The following is a 22,367-nucleotide window of genomic DNA, read 5'->3' as shown; positions in this document are numbered from 1 at the left end:
TTATACTCTCATCTCATCCCCCAATGTCTCTAAGAGACAGTTTAGGTAGGAGTTGTGTTTTAAAGAGGAAGAAAACTTCTCATTTAGTGTTTATTAGTTTCCTGGCATTGATCAGTGGAATTCTCCCACCTCTGATACAATACATGAAGTAATATTTGCACAGGAATTTACCTTTCCCTTTCAAAAATAAGCTGTGGATATGCCGAAGTTCTCAAAACTGAAGATGTGTTTATCTTCAGTAGCACTCTTGAAGGTAGTGTCAGCCCTTGCACACGCCATGCAGAGACTACTCTGCTCCTCTTCACTCCTCTCAACTGTCTGGCCAGGTCAGAGCTTCAAATGCTTATCTACAGTGCCAGAATGATTTGTAGGCAGTAAACTCTAAGCTTTTGGGGGTTCACGCTTATTTTTTAGCTTTTCTTTATTGCATTCTCTTTTGTGGGGTAATTTTTATTGGGTTTTTTTGCCCCTCCCCCCCATTTGGTTCTGGACCTTCTACTCGTGGTATGGTTTTCTTCAGGGTTCACCCTTTTCCTTTAAGAAGTTGGATTCTTACTGCTGTGAAGTAATCTTCAGCTAAGTCTGTGAGCTTTAAAGTTTGGACACTGAGTGACTGCTACGTATCATTATTGGAATGGACATTTCCATGTCTGTACCACGTCTTTGGCAAATGCATTTGCAGATGCTTTGAGCCAGATGCAAGAGAAGGGTTCAAGGAGCTCTTGATGTAATCTTTGAGAAAAGCCATTGTTTTGGGCTTAGATCCTAGACCTTAACTGTACAAAGTTTTCTCATTTCAGCCAGACTTTTCATCAAGGACAAATAAGACTGCTTCTGATTGTGATACCACTGAGCATTTCAGGGACAAGTTCTTAACCAAGCTGTTTCTGTTAATACTTTAGCTTTTTTCTACTAAGTATGATGGCTTTGCTTCCTCATTCCATTAAAAACTGCTCTAAGACTTGTTAGCTTGCAGAGAGCCAGAGACACATGGCAGGGAGTTTCGCCGTTTCCAAAAATTTTGATTGACGCTCTCATATACAAGCCAAAGAAGGGAAAACTTTGGGTTACTCTTGCTTAATGCATATAGGTGATGCTGTTGGTAGCCCTACTGCTTGCTCTAATGTTCTTAGTATTACATCTCAGTGCTTTACAGACCTTGGTGCCACAATATACTTGCCATACGTAGAGCCACTTTCTTAGTTGCTTATACTTTTTCCAGTTCAGTAGTTACCCACAGTTGAGAGAGTTGCTTTTTTGCTGTGACTTCAAAGCCTCAGTGGCATACTCTGAAGAATGCTGCAGGTTGGTTGTCTCAGATGTCTGTAAATCAGAGACGTAGAGTATGTTTCGTTCCCTGGTGGTACTAAGGCAAGGACACTAGCTACCCAAATCCCTAGTCTGCTCCTCAAATGATGTTTCTTTTCAACCGTCTTGAAAGCTTTGGCCTAAGCAGTTGTCACGGTGTGAAGGAAATCTTATGGCATAAGACTACAGCACCGGAGGAGTGATTCCACCCAGCGAGTGAGCTCAAACGGCAACTGTTCTTCTGCTCTCGCATGGGTGAGAACTGCTGTAAGCGAAGACTAACCCTTCTTAAAATTCTTTGGCTTCACATACAACTCAAAGTCAATCAGTTCTCAGCAATACTTGAATTGGGAGGTCAGGGGATTCCTTCCCAATTGCTGTGTTTTGTCTGCTTGTTGTCTTTCACCTTTTTTTGTGTCACCAAAAGTGTGATGAACACTGAGCACAAAAATTGTCTGCTGCATAACAAATTTTCCTCTAACACAAGGTCTACTTTTTAGAGACAGGCCTCTGGAGTTATTCCCCACAATAAACATTGATAGACTTTGCTGACATGGCTGTTCATCTAGAGATGTGCCACTAAAAGATGTCCCTTTTTTTTTTTTAATGGAGGGTATTTAGTTGGGTGCTGTTTCAGCTTTCTTTTTTAAGAATTCAGTGGTTACCTTGGCATCCTTTTTGGAGCCTTTCATCTGGTTCTAAGATTAATTTTTCTGAACGTTTTCTTCAACTTCCTAAGTTTCAAAGGCATATTAAGACTTTGTAACTCTCAGTGGAGGAGACAGCAGTTCCACTGCAGCAGACGATTTTTGTGCTCGGTGTTCATTGCACCTCAGACATGACCTTGTATCTTTGCTTAGGAGATGCCTCCTCTTAGCTCTAACTTCTTCCTTCTGAAACCTCTTTGGGATCGGGCCTGAAGCAGTTTCACCTTGAAAGGAAGTATTCAACATCATTCTGTTCAATAACCCCTCCTCTGATTCCCTAGCAGCCCTTAGCCTTAACATCTCCATCTCTTTTCAGTTACCTTTTTTTTAATTTTTTTTAACAAAAGACTGACATAACAAGAAGCTACTCTTCTAACCAGAGAGAGGTGGAATTAATCCTTCCCATCTCAAGAAAAGAATTTACTGCAATTATTTTCTCATGCCAAAGAGAAAGAGATCCTGGATCGGAGAAGTCTGGATGCCTGTAGTTGCTGGTTGAAGATAATGTGCAAGACATGATGATACTGTCTCTTCAATAGAGATAGTGGCCCATATTTCTTGGTTTTCAGGACACTTACTTCTGTATCCTCTGTCTGGCAGAACACACCTTGCAGCCTGTAGTGATCTGGCCATTATTGTTGTGTGCTGTCAGAGCTGTTATGTTCTTGTGCATAAAGTATCCCTTTAGTGGTGTAAAAAGAATAGCTGTTTTCTCTTTATTAGTTAAAGGCTCCCTGCAAATCACTTTGGGATATTAATAAATATAAAAACTCTCTACTAACCCGTATGCAAACCCCTGGAGAATAGCAGAACCATTGTGGACTTGGTTTCCACCTATGCTTACCTTCTCCAAGCTGTGATCTGTACAATGGATTTTTCCTAGTGTTTCCCTACATCCTCTTCCCATACACTGATGAGCTCCTTAGGTATTCTGCGCCACATAGCAGCCTGCCCCTATGCTGAATCCCATGCTAAATTCCACATCCGCTCCTTTTCAGGCATGTCTCCGGATTACGTGGATTCCTGACTGGTGTTTCATCAACGTAGTAGTTACAGTCTCCTGGACAGTTTTCTCATCTGTAAGTTAATAAAATAACCTGAATCGGTATCTGAAGAACACCTCTTGACTTGAACCAAAGTCCATGTGATAATCAAGGTATTCTGAACTTCCTTGACTACGCAACTTGTCCTTCCATCAGAAAGGTGTGTTGTTGCCTGGTTTTAATTATCTTAATTTTAGTTATAATATATTTTAGTTATGTAAAACTGGGAAGATAGTAAAGGACAGAAGTACAGTTGGAGAGACAGAATTTTCTAAGGAAAATGGGCAATGAAGAACACTTTTAGAATGGGAAAAAACTAATATTAATCATAAATTTAGAATGGAATTGGCATATTGTCTCCTGTCATCTAAGGAGTAAATTGTGCTTAAAGTTAATATCAGGGGCAAGGATTTAACTAGGTTTAAGATGGAGCTTGATTAGTTTAGTTCATGAATAGGGTTATACAGCCTTGTCCTCTGTATTGCATAGGATTAGATTTGTGGTTTAAGGATGACATACCCTACCCAAATTGCAGTTTAGCCACTCAAAATATATACGTCTCAGATAGTCAAATCTATTTCTTTTCCAAGACTGTTTAACACTATGTGTGTAATTACATTAGGCTCCTCCCTGCCTAGCTGAGACATTTATCTTGAGTCACCCACACATGCTTAGAGGTGCTTGCTTTGTCTAGATATCTGGACAGCCTCCTAAATTCTCTGTCATTCCCAGGAGAAGCTTGAAAAGGTGAGCTGGGGATTAGATCTATGACTGATTTCATCTCATGTGAGAGTGGTCATTACTGACCCTGACTGATAGAGTATTCAGTTAGTTATGCCATATTAGAGCACTGAGAAATACGGGTGCAGCACTCAAGCTAGGTGATTTAAACCTATGTCTTCCACCTTCTAGGGGAGAAAGGGCTAGGCAATAGCGGAAAGATGCCTTTCAAATAACCAGAACATTAAACTGGAAGGACGCATAGCTAATTTTCTAATCAATAATTCTGGAAATGGTTTTGTCTAGTGACAATATATATTTTTTTAAATGCATAATTATTTTCTGGGATTAAGATCTGGAAACTGAGTTCTGCCGCTTGCAGCTAATATCCCAATTTCTGGATAAGATTTGGCTTCCTTATTTGCTTGCTCAGTTTCAAGTGCTTTCACAGAAAATGTTTTGTGGCTTAATGCTTTTGATTACTGCAATAAGGGAGGCATGAATTCATTTCTTTTAATCTGGCTTCCATCCTTTAATCAGTCTTTCCAGCTCACTGGAGTGAGTTCTCCAAACAGCAGGCTGTTGTTCAGGAGGCAAGAACCATCCTTCCTTTGGTGCCTCTACTTCAAAGAGGGTAGACAGAGTTAATCTGAAGTACATGGAAGCCTTTTAGATTTCCTGTTTTTCCATACGTCCTTGGTAGAAAAAAAACCAATAATGTAAATGGACTGGATTGCGCTTTATAGGCACCTGTGATTTCTGTGCATTCTGTGGAAATGTAGACGTTCAGCTAGGTACGGTGATTTCCCACTGCTGTCCTCAGAGAGTGCTAAAGTGACTATTTTGCTGTCTTCGCAGCCGTGCCCATTTCCTCCCTTTTTCTATGCTTGAAACCAACATTTTGATGACAGCACCAATATTTGATAGTTAGAATTTTATACAGTTTTATTCCAATACTGTGTCCTAAATTCTCTGAAAATATACAGTTAACATATCTTAAATGCAGAAGGAATTACTGAAATTACTGAGTTCCTTGATTCTTACGTTATCTACCTCTGAGGCAAACGGGTATCTTTATTACTTGATAATTATATGTACTAGTTCAAAGTCTGACAATTCCAAGCTATCTTTTCAGAGCTCCCTGTAGAGACAACTAAAGATAATCTCAGTTCTCCATCCCTATTCAATCACTATCTACCCTTTGCTAAATAGTTGTAAGAGAGAAGGAGCCAACTTTATTAACTCCCTTACTATAAGTCTGTCCTTCCTCTTGGCTGGCTGGGCTAATCTTTTTGCTGTATTGTAGAGAATAAACAGATTCACCTTCTTTTCTTTCCCTTTTCACGTCTGTAGTCCCTCTACTCCCTCAAAGGAGCCGGCAGAGATCTGTGTTTACTCAGTGTTTCCCGTATCACAGAAGATACTATGATTGTCATGTGTAATGGTCCTGAGGGCCATGGATGTTTTGCCTGCAGACTGAGAACACCTTATTTTCCCTGATAAATATGTACATGCAGGTTTTTTGGTCATACTGATTTTATAATGTTGATGCCATAAGCCTTGTAGGTGTACCTTTACTGTCTCTTTATTAAGAAGTCTGATGTAAGAGGAATGCACAACTGAAAACAGTCTTCTGACCCCGTGAAGATAAGTTCCCTCGCAAAGCTTCCAAATATGAATAGTTTGTCTCTGCTTGAAACTGAGGTGGCATCTCCAGTTTAGTGACTGTAGTTTTCATTCCCATGGATTTTGTGTTTCCAAGCCCAAATCAGAAAGTACAAGAATGTGTGAATTTCAAAATGTTCTTATTTCATGTTTGTGCCTCCAGTTATTTAAGCTAGTAACTTTAAATAATTGCTGTTTGAAGCATAGCACAAAACCAAGTTATTTTAAAAATCAAGTTTCCAAAACTGGGGTCAAGAAAAGGAGGTGAATGCAGTCATTCTTTGTCTGTTTGTCTATGATTCCTATTTCATCCCAATAATTGCTAAACTGCTGTCTGGTTTGAGCCAAATTTCATAAGGGAACAGATATTTGAAAGATTGTTAAACTCCTGCACGTATTATGAAAATGTATGTCTTTGCAAATGTTACGGGCAATGGAAAGGTGACAGTGTTAGTTTACATGTAAATAGATACAGGAAACCAGAGAGGAAAGGCATCTTACAGATATCCCAATTATGGGAACAGCTTTAGTTAAAGCTCACAATCAACCATGACACAAAAGCCTTGAGAGGACTAGCTTTAATTAGTTCCAGTGTTCACAAAAAAAATTAGTTTTCTCTGCAATATTTTATTCCTTTCCTGGCAAGAATATTCCTCAAACTCGGACATGGACAGTGAAAGTAAATGCTGGCTAGAATTAATCTTAGTATTTAAATTTAGGGGAAAAATATAGAACTGAGAGGGAAAGAGGGAGAATTGAGACATTTTCCTGTGTATGAGATGTAGTTGGTTGTAGAAGTTTACCCAAGAAATTACTGGAAACCCCCTACCTAAAATGATGAAAATTGAATAGGAAAAATACTGGAAAAAATATTGTCCCAAACAGCACTGCACTGGGTAGGAAACAGGCACATCTGAGTCCTCCAGTCTTTACTTAGCAACTCTTGTACTCACTTCAGTGGGGAGTTTTGACGTTATACTGAGTGAAGGATGAAATGATCAGTTTCTAGCCTTCAACAATATAAATCATCAGTGTTTCTGGACTGTTGAATATTTAATAATGTTTCTGTTCAAAAGTAAACAACTTCTCTGTACATGTTAATACCTTTATCCCACAGCATGTCTGTTCAAACATGTTAAATAGCATAAATGGCAGTAGACAGGAGAAAATGTTGTTTATGCACATTCACATTTTTTGCAACAAATCCTCTTCTGAGGAATTTTATTGTTCACAAGGGGGAAAAATTAATCTACAAAGAAGCTCAGCTAGTAATAATAAGGTGATTATTACACATCTGTACCTCCCACTTGATAGTTGGTATATCTTAATTCTGCCTTTAAAACGTGAAAAAGAAAATCAAAACCAATAATCTGTCAATCATGGGTTTGGTATCGTAGCATAAAATGCATTTAGGCATTTGGTATTGCAGCATAAAGTGAGGTGAAAATTTCATTTTTTTAAATACATGGCTTATCTCTGGCTCTTGCAGTGCTAACATTACTTCTTCAAATCTAGTAATGTTTTGAGGCACGAAAAGCTTCTGATAGTCATTGTCGACACCTGTTACTTAGTTTAGTAAGTGAGTACTAGTTAGTATAGTGTGTATCACTGGTGGATTAATGTACGGGAACTGCACAAGTAGCTCCTGCATTGTATGAGGTTTCTTAGTCGTAGCCCTCTGTACATCGGTCTCATTACTACTGTAGATTGCCAACATTATTTATTATTTCATTAGCATCCAATTTCCTTCTTGGATTCAGCAGTAAGGTCAACACGATGAAAGGCCCAGACTGTCGTATTCCCCTTCCTTCCTTTCCTCACCCATGCACAGCCACTCATTTCTTTCATTTTTGGCACGTCATAATTTAGTATTTACCAGTTGTAGCTTGGTACCAAAGGAATAATTATTTCTTAATCACTCTGCCTTCAGGGGGTTCTCCACTTGTGTCTGGGGAAAAAGGGCAGGCTTTGGTCGTCGGGGGTGAGCGCTTCAGTGTTTCCTTTGTAAGGACAGCTCTGTTGTTAAGGCAGGGCACTGCGTGTTGAATTCTAATTCCCTTGTGCGAGGGCCAGCCTGTTTTCAAGCAGCCCAGTGCGGGAGGTGTTGGCTGCGATTAATAGTGCCACAGCCCGGGGGCTCCCTTGGTGTGGGGAGTTCTGGAAGTTGGCGATGCACCGCTGATGGGGAACGTAGCAGTTCGGTGCTGTAGCCAGGGTGGAACACCTTATCTTCCCAGTACCCACCGGGTTACTTTTCTTAGCAGCTGGGAAGTTCAGGTACCTTTTCTTTAAATATTTATTATTTACTGCCATGAAATACTGTCCATTCAGAAGCAGGTTGTTGTAGCCGTGCAATAGAAGTATATTGGCATTCATTTTACATGCATTTGGTAAATTTTATAAAATTAAGTTATAAAATTGACATGTGCACTTAATAGGTCTTATCCTGAACTGGTAAAGGACTCTGTAACAAAGGTAGCTGTTAATACATAGAATATACATTTTCAAGAAAAATTGTAGAAAATTTTCAAAGGTAGTATGTTATGATAGATACGCTAAACCCATAGAAGCTGTACACTTGGTTCTGGTACTAAGGTTTTGATTTTAAATTAACACTGGATTAGTTATCTGTCTCTGTCAGGACTATAATAAAGAGCTTTTGTTGCAATCCATTATAGGGCTTTTGTGTTACACACACATACGTAGAAACTGTTAACAGGAAGACTAGATTAATGCTGAGAGAAAAAATGTCATCAGATAAAACATAGGTCTCAAAAAGCAATTTCAAATCACATAGTATGTTATGCATTAATACATTTTTAGCCTTTGGGGAACGGAGGAAAACTTGTAATCAAAAATTAATTTGAGCATTCTTGGCTGTACCTAAATTGGAATCCAGGATACTTCCAAAAATGTTTTTAATCAAATGACCTGACAGGAGCTCACTAGGAGAAAACTAATGAGTGCAGGGTAATCTGAATAATATTTAGTAATGTTGATAAGAAATTTTGCAGCTCTTTTTTCAAATCTTACATGTAATAATTTAAAAGATTTCTATTTAGAGGTAGCAGTATGTGTGTGTGCATGTATGTAACGCAAATATGTTGTGCATGTTTTATATTTCTTAAATCAACTTCTGCAGAAAGCTTACTAGAAGTACAAGTGCAAGGAGTCACTTTTTTTTTTCTTGAATAATATCCTAACAATAAAGTGCAATGTGGTTCCACACAACTTAAATATTTCTCCATTAATATATGGACACATACAATGAATTTCATTAATCTTTTTTTTTTTTTTTTTTTTGTAGTAAGGTATCATTAGAGCTTGTGCCTGTTTGGGGACAATGATTCTCATCTTTTCTGTGAACTATTCACAAGATTGCTTTTGTAAGTCTTCACTGTAGTTTATACTGTAATTTCAATATTGGAAGGAAAAGAATTGGTGATTAGTATTTTGTGCCTTTAAGACTTGTATTTGGATTTGAAGAATGCAATTATATTCTATTCAGTTTCTGATTGTTTGCTGTTTTGTAAACTGAAAATATCACAGGTTATGAAAGGATTGGGTTATCATATATGTAACAAAAGTTTTAGTTTAAAAATACTAGAAGTAGAATTGTAAGGGGGGGGGGGGGCAAATACCAATTAATTCTAATCTAACATCTGGAAATCTTTAGTGTTGAGGGGTTTTTTTAATATACTTAAGGAATTTTTTGAATCAGAAAGTTTATTCTGTGTGTGTTCTGTGGTTTTTATGTTATATATATTTTGGAAGTAAGTTGTAATACCAAAAAAAGTTCACTATCTTTTTTAATTTCCATTTTTGCTTAAAATACTTAATGTGAAGGAAGTTTGTATGTCTCAATGTTTCTTGCTGTAGACATGCTAAACAGTGTCACGTCTAACTTCGTTCATTGAATTTTGTCTATGAGCCAGAAATGCAGCTGGCTTAGTGCCTTATTGCCCCCAGCAGTCCTACTGTTCAGGGTAGGTAGTATTGAACCTTCCCCCTGCCCCTCCCCCCGAGCAATTTGATTTAAATAGTTTCTTTATTAAGACGAACAGAAATGTTTTTATAGTTATTAGCAAGACACGTCAAATAACTGCACTTACGGTGGCCGGATTTTTTTTTGCTTTTGCTGCTGATTTGTTAAATTTGATATAAACAACTTATATTTAAAAGACACCGTAGTAAGATAGAAGCTGTTGGTAGTGGGGGAAAACAAAGGAAGCAACACAGTTAAATGAATCAATGCTTAACAAATTGACAAATCAGTAGGTACTTGTGTATATTCCATAAAATCAGAGGTGAAGATAAAGGAAAAAACTTAGTTAAGTGAAATCAAGCTGAGCTTAGCCTTGTAGAAAGAAACTATCTAAAAAAGCCACAGTTTGTAACCTGCTGTGCTCTGAATTGTTTGTGTTTGAATTCCACTTAATTAATAGGAATTCTGCTTAACAAAAGGGATGAGATTTGCAAAGTCCGCATGCTGTTTATTTAACCCTATTGTATTTTGCACCTATATTGGGAAAAAGAAAGCAATATTGAGCTGAATACTCTCTTCTTGTATTTAGGATACCTTAGGTTTTTGCTCTGTACACATGATCGGAGTGAAATCTTTCATTAGGGCTTGAGGGGAGGAGAGGACTGTATAAATGATGGTGACAGCCTCTGTCATCTGCGTACTGGGACAGGAGGGGCCAGTGACAGTGCAAACAAAATACAGGTGGGAGGAATTTCAGACAGGTGTGTAAGGACCCTGAGGAAGCCCAAACCCATACAACAGGTTGCAGCTGGAGTCAAGCTCTAAAGATCTTCCCCAACAAAATTGGAAGTGGTATGGAAGCCCTGAGGGCTGGACTCACTCAGTAGAAAGTGGTTGCTGCATGCTGTGATGCTATATTTTGTTACACATTGCTCGTTGACTTGACCCAGATTGCAGTGTCTCACTGAAAATATGCTGTTGCTGCCTCTAAAACTTGAGGTAGCCCCTGTAGTTATGAATTGGTATGTCAGCTTTCTCCCCTGAAATACTGCTGCTGTTTCTATTAATGAAGTTGTGCTTGCTGCATTAGCAGTGCTACTGTGCTGTTACTAGGGGATCATATTTTGCAGTGTTATCTATGCTGGGACTTCTGCTGTTGCTGCCATCACTGGAGTTATCTCAGTGACAATAACTATTTCAGATTTTTTGGAAAAAACTAATTTGTCGTAGATAAAGCTCTTAAAAGTCAGCATACAAATAATTAATCACTCCATTTCTTCTCACCTATAACTTTCCAAAATTGCCTTCATTTTTATTATACTGTTTCATGATAGTCACAACCAATATAGAGCTGAAAAGATGAACTTGTTTTTTTCCAGCGTAAAAAATTACTGCCACTTTTTTCATTTGTTTAATAATAAGGTGCAACTTAGACATTTTGGCAAGGAAGTAGATGTAGCTGTGGTTTGTATCTATAATCAAAGCCATAATTCTCAAATGTTTTTTCCATGTGCTTTGAAGGTGAGCGTGCCTCTGTGTGTGTGCAGGTGTGCATGCGTGCATGGGGGAGAGATTGTAGACTTATGATACACATCTGGGAGAAAATTGGCTGGATGGTAGTGGCCGAAAAGTAATTTTTTAGCACTGTCTGTAATTATCCCTTAGAGATTTAGTAGAACTCAAGTCCTACCCATTTTTGTGACTGCATTGTCTGTTTTCTGCTTATCTGACATGACAGATGTACTGAGATGGTTACAGATAGTTCTATAGGAAGAATATAATAATTGTCACAGACAATTAAAACAATACAGAAGCAAGTCAATATTAAATACAGAATAAAAATTACAAAGGCATTTTTAAATACATTTTATAATTTTATGAGTTAGAAATCTGTTCATTATTATCTTGCAAATCAAATACTTTCCTATACAACGTTACTGAGATAGAGACTTCAGTGGCCCATTGACATATTAATCCATCCCTGCATACTCTTATCTTCAGTTCAGCAACAGAATATTAAGAGAATGTTTGAGAGACTGTTGTTGGTATTACTTCAGGAATAGTATTTCTTATATTTGTGACTACAAATAAAATAAGAAATATTTTATTAATGACTCTGTGGTTTAATAAAAAAAAAGAAATTATCAACTTCCTTTATATACCCTGTATAGTCATTGCTCATTACATTGACCAAACGTGTAACAACTTTTTTCAATAGACAACCTAGTATAGGAAGTATTAAGATGTAAACAATTCATTTTACACTCATTCTTAAACAGCAGTGATGTCAACATCACTTTGCATTTATTTTCTTTGACACTTTTTTAGTTACAATAAGGTCATCTTTTCTAGTCATCTGCAGTTAGAAAAAATTTTGAGAGCAAGTTGCAGAAGACTGAGATTTGAGGGAAGTGTTCCAAGGAGAAGATCTTTCGTTCTGTGACATGGTTCATAACAGAAAGGATTGCAAAACTGTAATTTAACAGTTTTCTGTTGAATTGTCAATTTAAGATGTCAGTTGTCATCTTGTCAGTTCCAAGATGTATCTTCTAAGGGATGTTAATTGCCTTTAGAGTTTTAAAATTGTTATGTTGACTCAGCAGTAGGTGGTAGTGGCCTACTTTGTTGAAGGAGGACACCATGCTGCTGGTGTCTGTTTTTTCTCAAGCTTTTACCTGGATCTTGATCTTGCAGCGGGAGCTGCAGAGAAACAATCTGTATGAAGTCTTTGCACACTTGCCTTTTCATAGTAGAGGTGTGTATTATAAAATCTCCATCTTTGGATTTTCTGCAACTGGTATAACATGATGTCTCGTAGTATAATTAAAAGAAAACTTGACAAGAGAACAAGCTTGTTTTGTTAACTGATACAATTCTGATTTTACCAGATTCATTAATACAGTTGAGGATTTTTATTAGCTACTTTCATTCTGTCCCAAAGTCTGTATAGTGTAGGTGCAGTTAGTACATGATTATATAAGCAAATATAAAAACTATTGTATATTCTATTTCTGTTTCTAGGAGTGGGTGGGGGAAGTGTTAAATTGATTGTTGGGTTTCAAACTGTGGTCTGTTCTGCCAGCAGCTAGAACGTGATCAATTAAATGAAGCATATGAAAGGCATTGCTGTTGCACATTGTTAAAGGAAAATTGCAAGAAGTATGGTAATATTAAGGCATAAAGATAGGCTATAGAAGTGGTTGGAATTAAATTTAACCCCGTGAAAGCAGGGGCATTCAGTGCTGCATTATTGGTATGTTATATAAAAATTATAGATGAATGAATGTCTTTCATTAATGCTAAGAAAATAATGTCAAGTTTAGTAAGGACAAAATGTAACCTAATCAGAAATAAACTTTCATTAAAAAGACAAGATGTGATTTGTGATATTATATTAGTCTTCTGAAAAGAAAACTGAAGTATAGTTTAATTACCAGTTAAACTATTGGGCAGGTTAGTTAGTTTTTCCCCACTTTAATGTTGTGCATTCATTCCTACTTGTCTTACTGTACTTGCTAGAAAACCTGAACCATTACTGTGACAACTGACATTTCAAATTTTTCACAAGTTTCTAGTAATGTAACATTTCTCCACACATCTTGCACTTCTGAGATATTTCTACAGGAGCGTGTTGAAAGGAAAATGATAGCTGTTTCCTGCACCGGTGCTGCCCAGGGCCTTCTCTTGGCACCAGCAGCAGGGTGAAACCGTCCCGGTCGGAGCCGTGGGAGCAGCGCCGCTGCTGCAGGGGCTGCGGTGTGGGCACGGGGGCTGCGGTGTGGGCACGGGGGCAGGTGCCCCGACAGCAGGTTTCTCAGCTGCTGCCAGCCGCGTTTGAGAAGTACAAGGCGGAGATAGAAGAGTGACACCCGTAAGGCCCCTAACAGCTGAAGAGGGCTGTGCAGCACACTAAACAACTTGCCTTTTGCAAAGAAGTGCAGTCAAATCTCATTAAGGCTGTTCTTCTAAAAAGATAATCATTAACTTTTATTTGTGCCATTGTTCTGCAGTTGTTTAAGTAATAGGAATTAATTGAAAAAGCAACTGGAGCATTTTACCTAAATCCTAAAAAATCATGTATCAAAGCATGAGAGGTTGATTAAAAACATTAGATACTCAGTATGTACACGTATTCGTATTCTGTACCCATACTCACCGCATATGTGTGGGGGATGAAGGTTGTGCCAGCCATTGTGCAACTGAAGTAGCAGAGGGGTTTGTGAAGAAGATTAGAGTTGGCTTCTCAAGTGGATTCAGAGTGCTTCAAAGGATGCATAGGAAGTGAGGGAGAAGAGTTTTCAATAGTGGCTCTGCAAAAGAGATCGGTGTCTCTTTGTAAAGAGGAGTTTCAGTTTAAGATCACTATGGAGTAAAGCACTTCCAGTTAACTTGAGTGTGAACTAGTGCTGCTTCTTAAGAATTGCCTTGAAGATTTGTATGGGACAGTAGGGAAGAGGAGATATTTGTGTTTGAGGATTGCCTTCCCTTCCCCTGAGTTTTGAGCTGAGGAGCAGTGGGGCTGAGGGGAGGGAGAGCTCCGAGACCTGTGTGACAGGAGAACTGTAAGCCTCTGAGGAGGTGTCATGTAACCTTTCAGCCTAGGGATCCTCTTATGCACTGACAAGCTGCTTCGCTCTTCTGCCTGGTTGGAGTTACGAACAGTTTCAAGGGCTTGCTTGGGAGCAACATGGTAACAGGATTTTAAGATCTAGGAATGAATTTTTCCTTTGCTGCCCGAGTGGCTTGGGTAATGTATGGTTAGGGAGCGGGCGGTGGGGTGTATTTTTTTTGCTTTTAACCTAAAGGATATACTACATTGTAACAACGCCTTTTTTGTTTTTTTCTCTTTCACAGCTCTAAAGCTGCATAATAAATACAGTAATTTCAAAACTTTTCAGCTTTCTTGATAAGAACTGCATTAGGAAAGACATCTTTTACAGGAGTGAAGAAATTGTTTGGGTACAGTAAAGTTTGGTTTGCTGTTGCACACCCGTTTCATGAGCAAGGGCTCCCCGTGCTGGGATTGCTAAATACGACTGGGGAGGAATCATCAAGATCTTCTAGTGGTTGTAACAAACTGCAAAGAATATGTGGTCCGTGGTGGACAAATTACCGGCAGGTATTTTTGTTGTATACAGCATCCTGTGGCAATGAGTTCCACAATTTATTAAACATTGTGTGAAATGCCTTTTCCTTTGTTTTAAGCATGTTTGAGTGATATTTTCCTTCGTTGCCTCCTTGTTCTTGTTTCTGTGGGAAACAGGGAAATATTCTCTGTTCAGGCTTTGCATAGTTTTCAAACATGATGTGTAATTTGGCAGGTGTCAGTTATATCTTCTGTCGTTTCTTTCCTTTCCAAGTTTATTCTTCTTTTAAAACTATACCTTTTACAATACTTACTGTTCCCTCTGCTACCTTTTCTTATTATACGGTATCTTTGGATAGGACAGCCACAACTGTGTTATTCAGACATTAGCAAATGGTATTTGTGGGTTTTGGGGGAGAAAAAAAGGTCAAAGAATAGATTTTCTGCAAATTCTAGAGAGGTCAATGCAGGAAAATTTCTGTTGTCTTAAATAGACTTTTATTCAGGTTCAGAGTTGTACATTTTGAGGTCCAGGGAGTTCAGGCTTAATCTTTGCTTATGCAGCATCTTTTTATGCCTGTTGGAGAAAATGTTTGGGCCAATACTGCGCCTTCTCAGCTATTTTGTTAGGTGTTCTATCCTAGAGACAAATGAGACTGGTAAAGGGCAGTACACACTCAAACGCTGTTACTTAAAATCTAGCTAGCAGTTGGCTGGAATTACTTTTAAGAACCTTTTTTTGTTGTTTTTTGGGTTTTTTTTAATTGCTATTACACAGTTTTCTAAAGAATCTGTCATAAGCATCTGAAGCTTTACGTTCTATACATGCTATAAATTGGGCGAGTTTTTTCATGAATGATATAAAATCAAGGAGGGAGAGCAATATCATCGCTTACTAACACCTTGATTATGTAAGATAAAAGAAAAAGTGCACTAGCCATCAACTGCTTTTATGCTTGTTATTTACAGATGTTTTTAACCTTTATAACCCAGATCTATATTAGATAGATAGAAATAAGGACTATTTCAGTTTCTTTTATATGTAGATTTTTACTTTTTCTGTGAAAACATTTCTTTACATACTTGTTGGACCTCTTTTAAAAAGACTTGCCTGCTGTGCTGTTTATACAACAGTATCATTAAAGCAGTAATCAAGAAAGGGCTTAACTCTGGAATTAATATTTAATTGCTTCTGTAGAACATTACTCATGTATCATTTGTTGTGTTTCGTTTACAGTGACAGAATGGTTCCTTTATTTTCTGTTGGGAAACTGCGATAACGAACCTGTAGTTAAGGGTTTCTTCAGGGTCTTGTCACTGGGGGGAGAGGGGTTGCGCGCTCCTAAGACAGGAGAAGCTTTGCTGGTGGGGCCCGTTTGATCTCCCTTGCTTCATGCTATACCTGTGTCTTGTACCAGCAGGTATAAAGTCTCACTTTAACTATAAACACTTTCTCATTGCTTCTATCTGGGACAGTGTTCAGATTTGCACTTTTTATTTCATTTAGCTTGTATGTAGCAGCTAGCTTTTTAGTACTTAGTTATTTAGGGACTAGAAAGATTTGGGATATTCCTAGAAAATAAAAATAAAAATTTGTTCTTGTAATTTACCCCTGCCCCATACACGCTACCATAATTTTTACTGTTAATATTGAGAAACTAAATTACACAATTTTGAGAACTGTATAATCTTTCCCTTAAGCCAGTGACTAGAAAAATTATTTTCATTGGGTTTTATCCCTCAAAAGCATAAAATATTTTTGATTGTTCTCTCAAGAAAATAAGGGCAGTAGACATGGTGTTAAAATGCAGTGAATGAAGTCTAATCAAATCCTGGAAACGCAGAGGTGTTTCTCAGGTAGACTTAAGGATCCTGCCTGGGTCCCTCAGCTATGAGCCCTGGCTTCAGTGAAAGAATATACTCCCAGGAAAAGTGGCAAGGAGAAATATAACCAGTCTGCAAGGGGAAAATACTTCATTACAGTTGTCTTTGACTCTTTTAGTTCCCTATGCCATTCTAGGTCAGCAAAATTTCAGCTCTACCACCATGGCCTTATGTTATCCAAAAAATCTCTCTGTTTCGACCAAGAGAAGGTAACAGTGGCTAAATATATACTGTAGGGAAGATGCATTCTCTGGCGCAACACGAAGCCCTAGCTGCATCCTGGGAACATTTTGGGATAAAGCTTCTAAGCAGAGGATGGATGAAGCTGTGGCAGGCTATCCGGTTGAGGGACGAGGACTGCAGGTTGCGTTGTGGAAAACTTCTCTGCCTTGCTGTCCGGAGAAAGTGTAATCTCTTCTGCAATGGGAAGGGAGACTTAAGTTATACCAAGTGTATCCATTCTCTGCGTATCAAATGGGAGTTTTGCATTGGTCATTCAGAGTTTTACATGACAGATGATGGAAAAATTACAGAATTTTAGGGAATCCTTTTTTCATGAAGAAAAGTTTTAGTAGACAGATCTGAATAAGCAGCACTAATAAGATGAGAGGCATAACTTGCCCCCTGGGAAACTCCTTCCAGTCAGTGCCATGGGTGTAGAAAATTACAAGCCTGGGATTCACAGCCTGAGAGAATTCTTACGATGTCTGCAGAACTAGTAAAAACTCTTGATTAATTTAACATATGTGGATTTGGAAAGGTGTGGAGGGGTAGGATTTCTGAGTCGTGGAAGACTTTGCACTACAAGTTTACTGAGGAGCCTTTTGTATTTGGAAGATGCGTTCTTAGCTGAATTTATTGCCAGTAGCAGTGTAGGTGGAAGGGAAACCTCTTTTCTTACCTTGATTAGGTATGATTTAGAAGTGATGTTTAGACTAGAAGGGTCACTTCTGCTAGTAACATGACATTACATAGTGAATGGATCATATCTACCTTTCAGGTGGAATAGGCAACTAGTTTGACTTTGACCTCATAATAAAGGGAATTTGTTGCTGGACTTTGCCTGGCCTGGATAAGGAAGTAGTCCATCAAGAAGGAAATCATTCTTTAATGTTTTTGTACCGCAGATTTTCCTGTCCTTTTTTTCAGTGGGGGAAGAAAAAAACATGAATTGTAAAAAAATTATTTGTCACTTCACTGGCATCTGAGTCAGGTAAAGGTTTAAAGAGAGAGAATGAAATAGTCTTTCATTGGGCAAAGAGGAAAAGTTGTATGTACTCACAGAGCAATGAATTCCATCAGTACTATGGAGGTATTTTTATCTTGTTAGGATTAGTCGATTTAACTTTAGACATAATCTGAATTTAAAATATTATTAAACTTATAACAGTATTTGTCTCCTTTCTTTACAGGTTTGCTGGTCCTCTGACACATTTCAGAATGCCGCTGGTAAAAAGAAACATAGACCCTAGGCACCTGTGCCACACAGCTCTGCCCCGAGGTATCAAGAATGAATTGGAATGCGTCACCAATATCTCCTTGGCAAATATAATCAGACAACTGAGTAGCCTAAGTAAGTACTTTGTCATAATAGCTGTATTTAGAACTAATATATTTTACAGTCATAGTTTTTGTGGTTGAAGTAGGAACACCTTTTCAAATTCTCTGAGCCTTGAATGCAGTCCTTTTGTGGCTAGTGACTAGCATGGACTTCTGTGAAAGAAAGCTAAGAATTTTTCCAGCAGCATGTCTTAAAACCATTCAGCCCTATATTTCTGTTACCAGTGGAACGCGACAGAAAAAGGTATCTGGTGGTTAATGAAGTCAGTAATTGCTAACCTTAGAGCAATTCTTGGGTAGGGAATATGACATAATGAGGAATATATCACTGGTTGCTTAATTGTCTTAACTTAAACCCTTGGTCATGTTGTGGTCATTCAGGAAAAAAATAGTTGCCTTTTAAAATAATAAACCCCGAAATTTAATTATTGCATAGTATTTCAAACAGCTAAAGATTTTTCTTCCTCCTTCTCCCTTCTGTCAACAGTTTTTCCCTCGGTGCATTTGAGGGGAGTGAATACTTCTCAAGCTCTAGAACTCTGAAGGAGTTTTTCTGAAAAGGCTGGTTTCTGGGTTGTTTTTTCTTTAAAGAAAAAACAAGCAACTTTAAAAAGTTGTCAGATGAACCAGCATTTTCAATTTCCACTACTACAGGTGCTTTTTAACCACTAGCACATTAGTAAGACTGCCAACACATTAAATATTAAAATGTGCATGTGTATCCATCTACAATGTGAAAAGCCTTTCAGCTCCATCAGTATCTTAGGATCATAGGTGATGTAGCCTAATTTGTTAATTAGATTGATTTAGTTATTGGTTTGATGGTATACTGTATGGTGACTCTGTTTTGGCAGCATTTCAAAGCTGTTAGGGTGCTATTAGGTTGAAGACTAATTGAGGACACTGAATTATGCAGTTGTGACAGGAATGCTTACAGCACATAAATATGAACATTATTAGTATAGCTGCTGCAACAGCAAGGAAAATAACTATTTAAATTCTTTTCAGTGAACCAAGGGCATATCAGATTAGGATGCAGTATATGAAGTGGTTGAGTCACCAGCCCTGGAAGTATTTAAAAGACGTGTAGATGCGGCACTTAGGGACATGGTTTAGTGGGCATGGTGGTGTTGGGTTGACGGTGAGACTCGATGATCTTAGAGGTCTTTTCCAACCTTAATGATTCTATGATTCTCTATGATCACCATCTGTGGTCTTGCTTCATTCTGCCAAAAGCCCTTCTCAGACTAGCCACTCGTGTACTAGCCTCCCCTTCCAAGTCACTCTTACTAATATTGTATTCATTTATTTTAGTTTGCTTGTTTTAAAAATTCTTACTTGATTTTATACTTCATGTAGGGGAATTTCCTTTCGTAGGTGGCATACCAAATTTACATTTGATATTTTCATATGGAAGTTTCATTTGACCTTAAAAAAACAAAAACAAAAACAAATCACTTGGTTTTTCAGTTTTAAAGAACACCAACTTCTAACTCAACATCATGGTCTCAGTGCTTACCTATTGAGATTCAGCTGCCTTTGCTATGTTTTCTTGGTGTACAGAGCTTATGCCTGACATTGTGTATACAACTGCTCAGGAAGAGGTCAGGATGAAGCAATACCAGAACAGAAAGAACTCAATTAAGGGAGAAAAAAAAGTATTGAAGAATATCCATTGAATGCCCCCACATTTGTTATATGGTTTGCCTAATGTATAGCACAGTTAGGGAGACACTTTCCAGGGAATGTAACCGTAATTATGTAAAGTCCTTTTCTGTAAAAAGAATGTGGTTCTATGTGAAGCATGCATACATAGGAATGAGCCCTAAACTAGCTGTTTTCACTTGAGAGGAGTTTCTGTCATGAACTTGTGACTCACTAGTGGTCAAAAAGGCACACAGTGTTGGAAATGACAAGGAAGGTAAAAGGAGGAGGGGAAATGCACTAGTTTAGTCTGCAACAGCAAGCCCAGAATAGGTCATTCAGAATTTTTTATAGGTAAGTTAAACACTGATGAGCAGGACCTGTTACTTCAATCTTTTGTTCTTCCTTCCAAATAGCATCATGGTGTTTGCGGGTTTTCTACAGGCAGTGTTTATACCAACTGAAGTAAGTTTTTGGTTTATACCGTGTATGTTTTCAACAAAAAAACATTTTTTCCTACAATTAAATAGAACATGTTCTGCAAAATAATCCTTATTTCTCAGCAACGTTAAGGATTGCTCTATAAAAACGGAGATCATGTTACAAAGGTATGAGTACCTGTGAAAGTATTTTGTTCCAGAATTCTTTTAGCTTTTCTGCCTCTTTGTGCTAGTAGCAATGCAAATTCAAAAATATTTGGGAGTTCTGGCATACGAGTTTTGTCTCTCATGCTTAAATCCAAATAACCAGTCTTCGCTTGGTGTGTCACTGTTACCAGTGTACAGCGAGGCCTGCTGACATGCAGATAAATTTTAGTAGTTGCCTGTGAGTCACAGCCAGCAGGCAAGGTTTCACAGCAGTCCCCTGGCAACCAGCTTCTCTGCAGTCCTTCCCTTTTTGTTTTCTGTGGATAATGTGTATGTTTGAAAATCAGCCTTTAAGTTGTAGACAAAATGAGGCTTCACTCTGGGAGCGGAAACTGAGTCTTCTGGTAGGGTTTCATTTCCTTTAAACTAAAGCTGGTTTTGCTTTTGACAGTAAAGTTATGCAAATTTAAATGAATGGTCTTTGACCTGATTAGCACTTAGCAATTTCTGCCTCTAAGATTTTTCAGTTACCAGCCCTCAAATAGAGGATTAATCTCCTGCCATTATGACTCAAGACCAACCATTCTTAACCTTTCTTCTGATATGATATGGACAAAGAGCGCTGTGATGGAATTAGAGCCTCCAGTACTTTAAATGATACTGATAAACATTCTTTAGAAAAGCTAAGTGTAGAGTTTTGTCATGTATGTCGTTAGATCTCCATTCTTGGCGATACTAATAACTCGACTGGATTAGTCAAGCAACTGGATCTAATTGGATCTGCTTTGAGTAGGGTGTTGGACTAGATGACCTCTGGAGGAGGTCTTTTCAACCTGAACACGACTATGTTTCTATGATCTTGGGTGCTATGTGTAAGTAGGACATGCCTGCAGAAACAATACCTATTAAATGACAGGAATTCTGTTTTCCTGTGTTTTAATATAAAATGAAAAGAGCTTTACATCAGTATGTCAGCAATAGCTGCTATGTGTCTCCATACCAATTCTCAATCCTTTCATAGTTTATTTGATGTGTTGCTTTTAGTTGTTCAGTTTGAGAAATTTTCTGACCTTTAAAAGAAGTAGAGATGAAAGGATGAAATATTTATTTCTGCTTTGAGTGATAGTCCTTGCCTTTCTCCCTGGAGCATGAAAACACATCAGTCTGTCTTGATACAACATACAAAATTGCCAGTAAGTAATTTTTTTTTCCCCCCTGTCTATTCCCAGTCTTCTCTAACTTCATAAAAGGATCTGTCTTCTGACAGCTTTTCTTAGCACTGTGGCAACAGAAACTCTGGACAACAGCAACAGCTGTTTTAGTTTCCTAGCCATTCTTCCCTGTATTTCTTGCTTTCTGACTGTATCTACTTTGGAGAAGTGCTTATCTATTTTTTTCACCAATATTGCAGATACATTAGTACTCCAGTACTGCCTGAGTTGATATATGTTTGTGTATGTCAGGCTATAGCATTCCAGCATACATGAAATGTAACTGATAGCACTGTGCAGCTGTGCCATTGTTGGATAAATAGTTCTCTTGTGTGCATGTAACCTCCTCATTTTGTTCACAGCTATTGACCAATCTTGTTTTTCCTTTTATTCAGCTGTTCCCTGTACACAGAATTTCAGTACCACATAAGAAACCTAACTGATGGGATTTGTTCTTGGCCCTGGTTTCTGACACCTCCATCTGGGGAGGAGAACATTTCTCCTTTTGAGTATGTTCCTTTAATGAATATTTATATTGCAGGCATTCAGACCAGAACTCTTATTCAGTGATAGCAAGATGTCATTTCCCTTTTTTTCTTCTACCTCTGTATGAAGAAAGAGAATGCTGCATAACTCTGTTTGCTAAGCTGGAGCACCTTTTATGTTAGTGAAAACAATTTTCAATTAACATTGAACCTTCAGTAGCCTTTCCCCTCTTTCTATCTTTTCTTTGTACTATTTCCTATTTTTACCATGTTCTCCTAGTTAGTTATTTCTTTTCCTCACCCCTTATTTGTTAGTTTTCAGGAGTGAAACCCTGACTTTCAAGCATATTATTTTTACCCCCTTTTTTTCCCTCTCAGACACTTTTAACTTTTCTTCCTTATTTTTTGCTTACCATGCCATCCCCTAGAGGGTTTTAAACACTGCTCATCTTGTGAGAGACATTTTCTCACCTCAGGGATCC

At 38.0% G+C, this 22,367-nt stretch overlaps 1 protein-coding gene across 13 annotated transcripts in view; it reads left to right on the top strand.

Moving 5' to 3' along the window:
• WASF1 (WASP family member 1) overlaps window positions 1-22,367 on the top strand; it is a 102,936-nt gene that overhangs the window by 51,882 nt on the left and 28,687 nt on the right. For 5 of the 13 annotated variants that reach the window (XM_076333399.1, XM_076333395.1, XM_076333398.1 and 2 more), the window contains 2 exons: window positions 3,014-3,218; window positions 17,811-17,971. In XM_076333399.1, the coding sequence (XP_076189514.1) occupies window positions 17,839-17,971 (133 nt within the window). In that variant the 5' untranslated portion in view covers window positions 3,014-3,218; window positions 17,811-17,838. Of the gene's footprint in view, window positions 1-3,013; window positions 3,219-8,750; window positions 8,830-14,282; window positions 14,548-17,810; window positions 17,972-22,367 lie in introns of all 13 variants that reach the window. The other 8 variants (XM_076333406.1, XM_076333405.1, XM_076333409.1 and 5 more) reach the window with 5 other exon arrangements.

This window comes from Aptenodytes patagonicus, chromosome 3 (genome assembly GCF_965638725.1).
Source record: "Aptenodytes patagonicus chromosome 3, bAptPat1.pri.cur, whole genome shotgun sequence".
In the NCBI taxonomy this organism is placed as follows: domain Eukaryota; kingdom Metazoa; phylum Chordata; class Aves; order Sphenisciformes; family Spheniscidae; genus Aptenodytes; species Aptenodytes patagonicus.
Note: the sequence above shows the minus strand (reverse complement) of the source record. Positions and strands in the feature narration are given on the sequence as shown.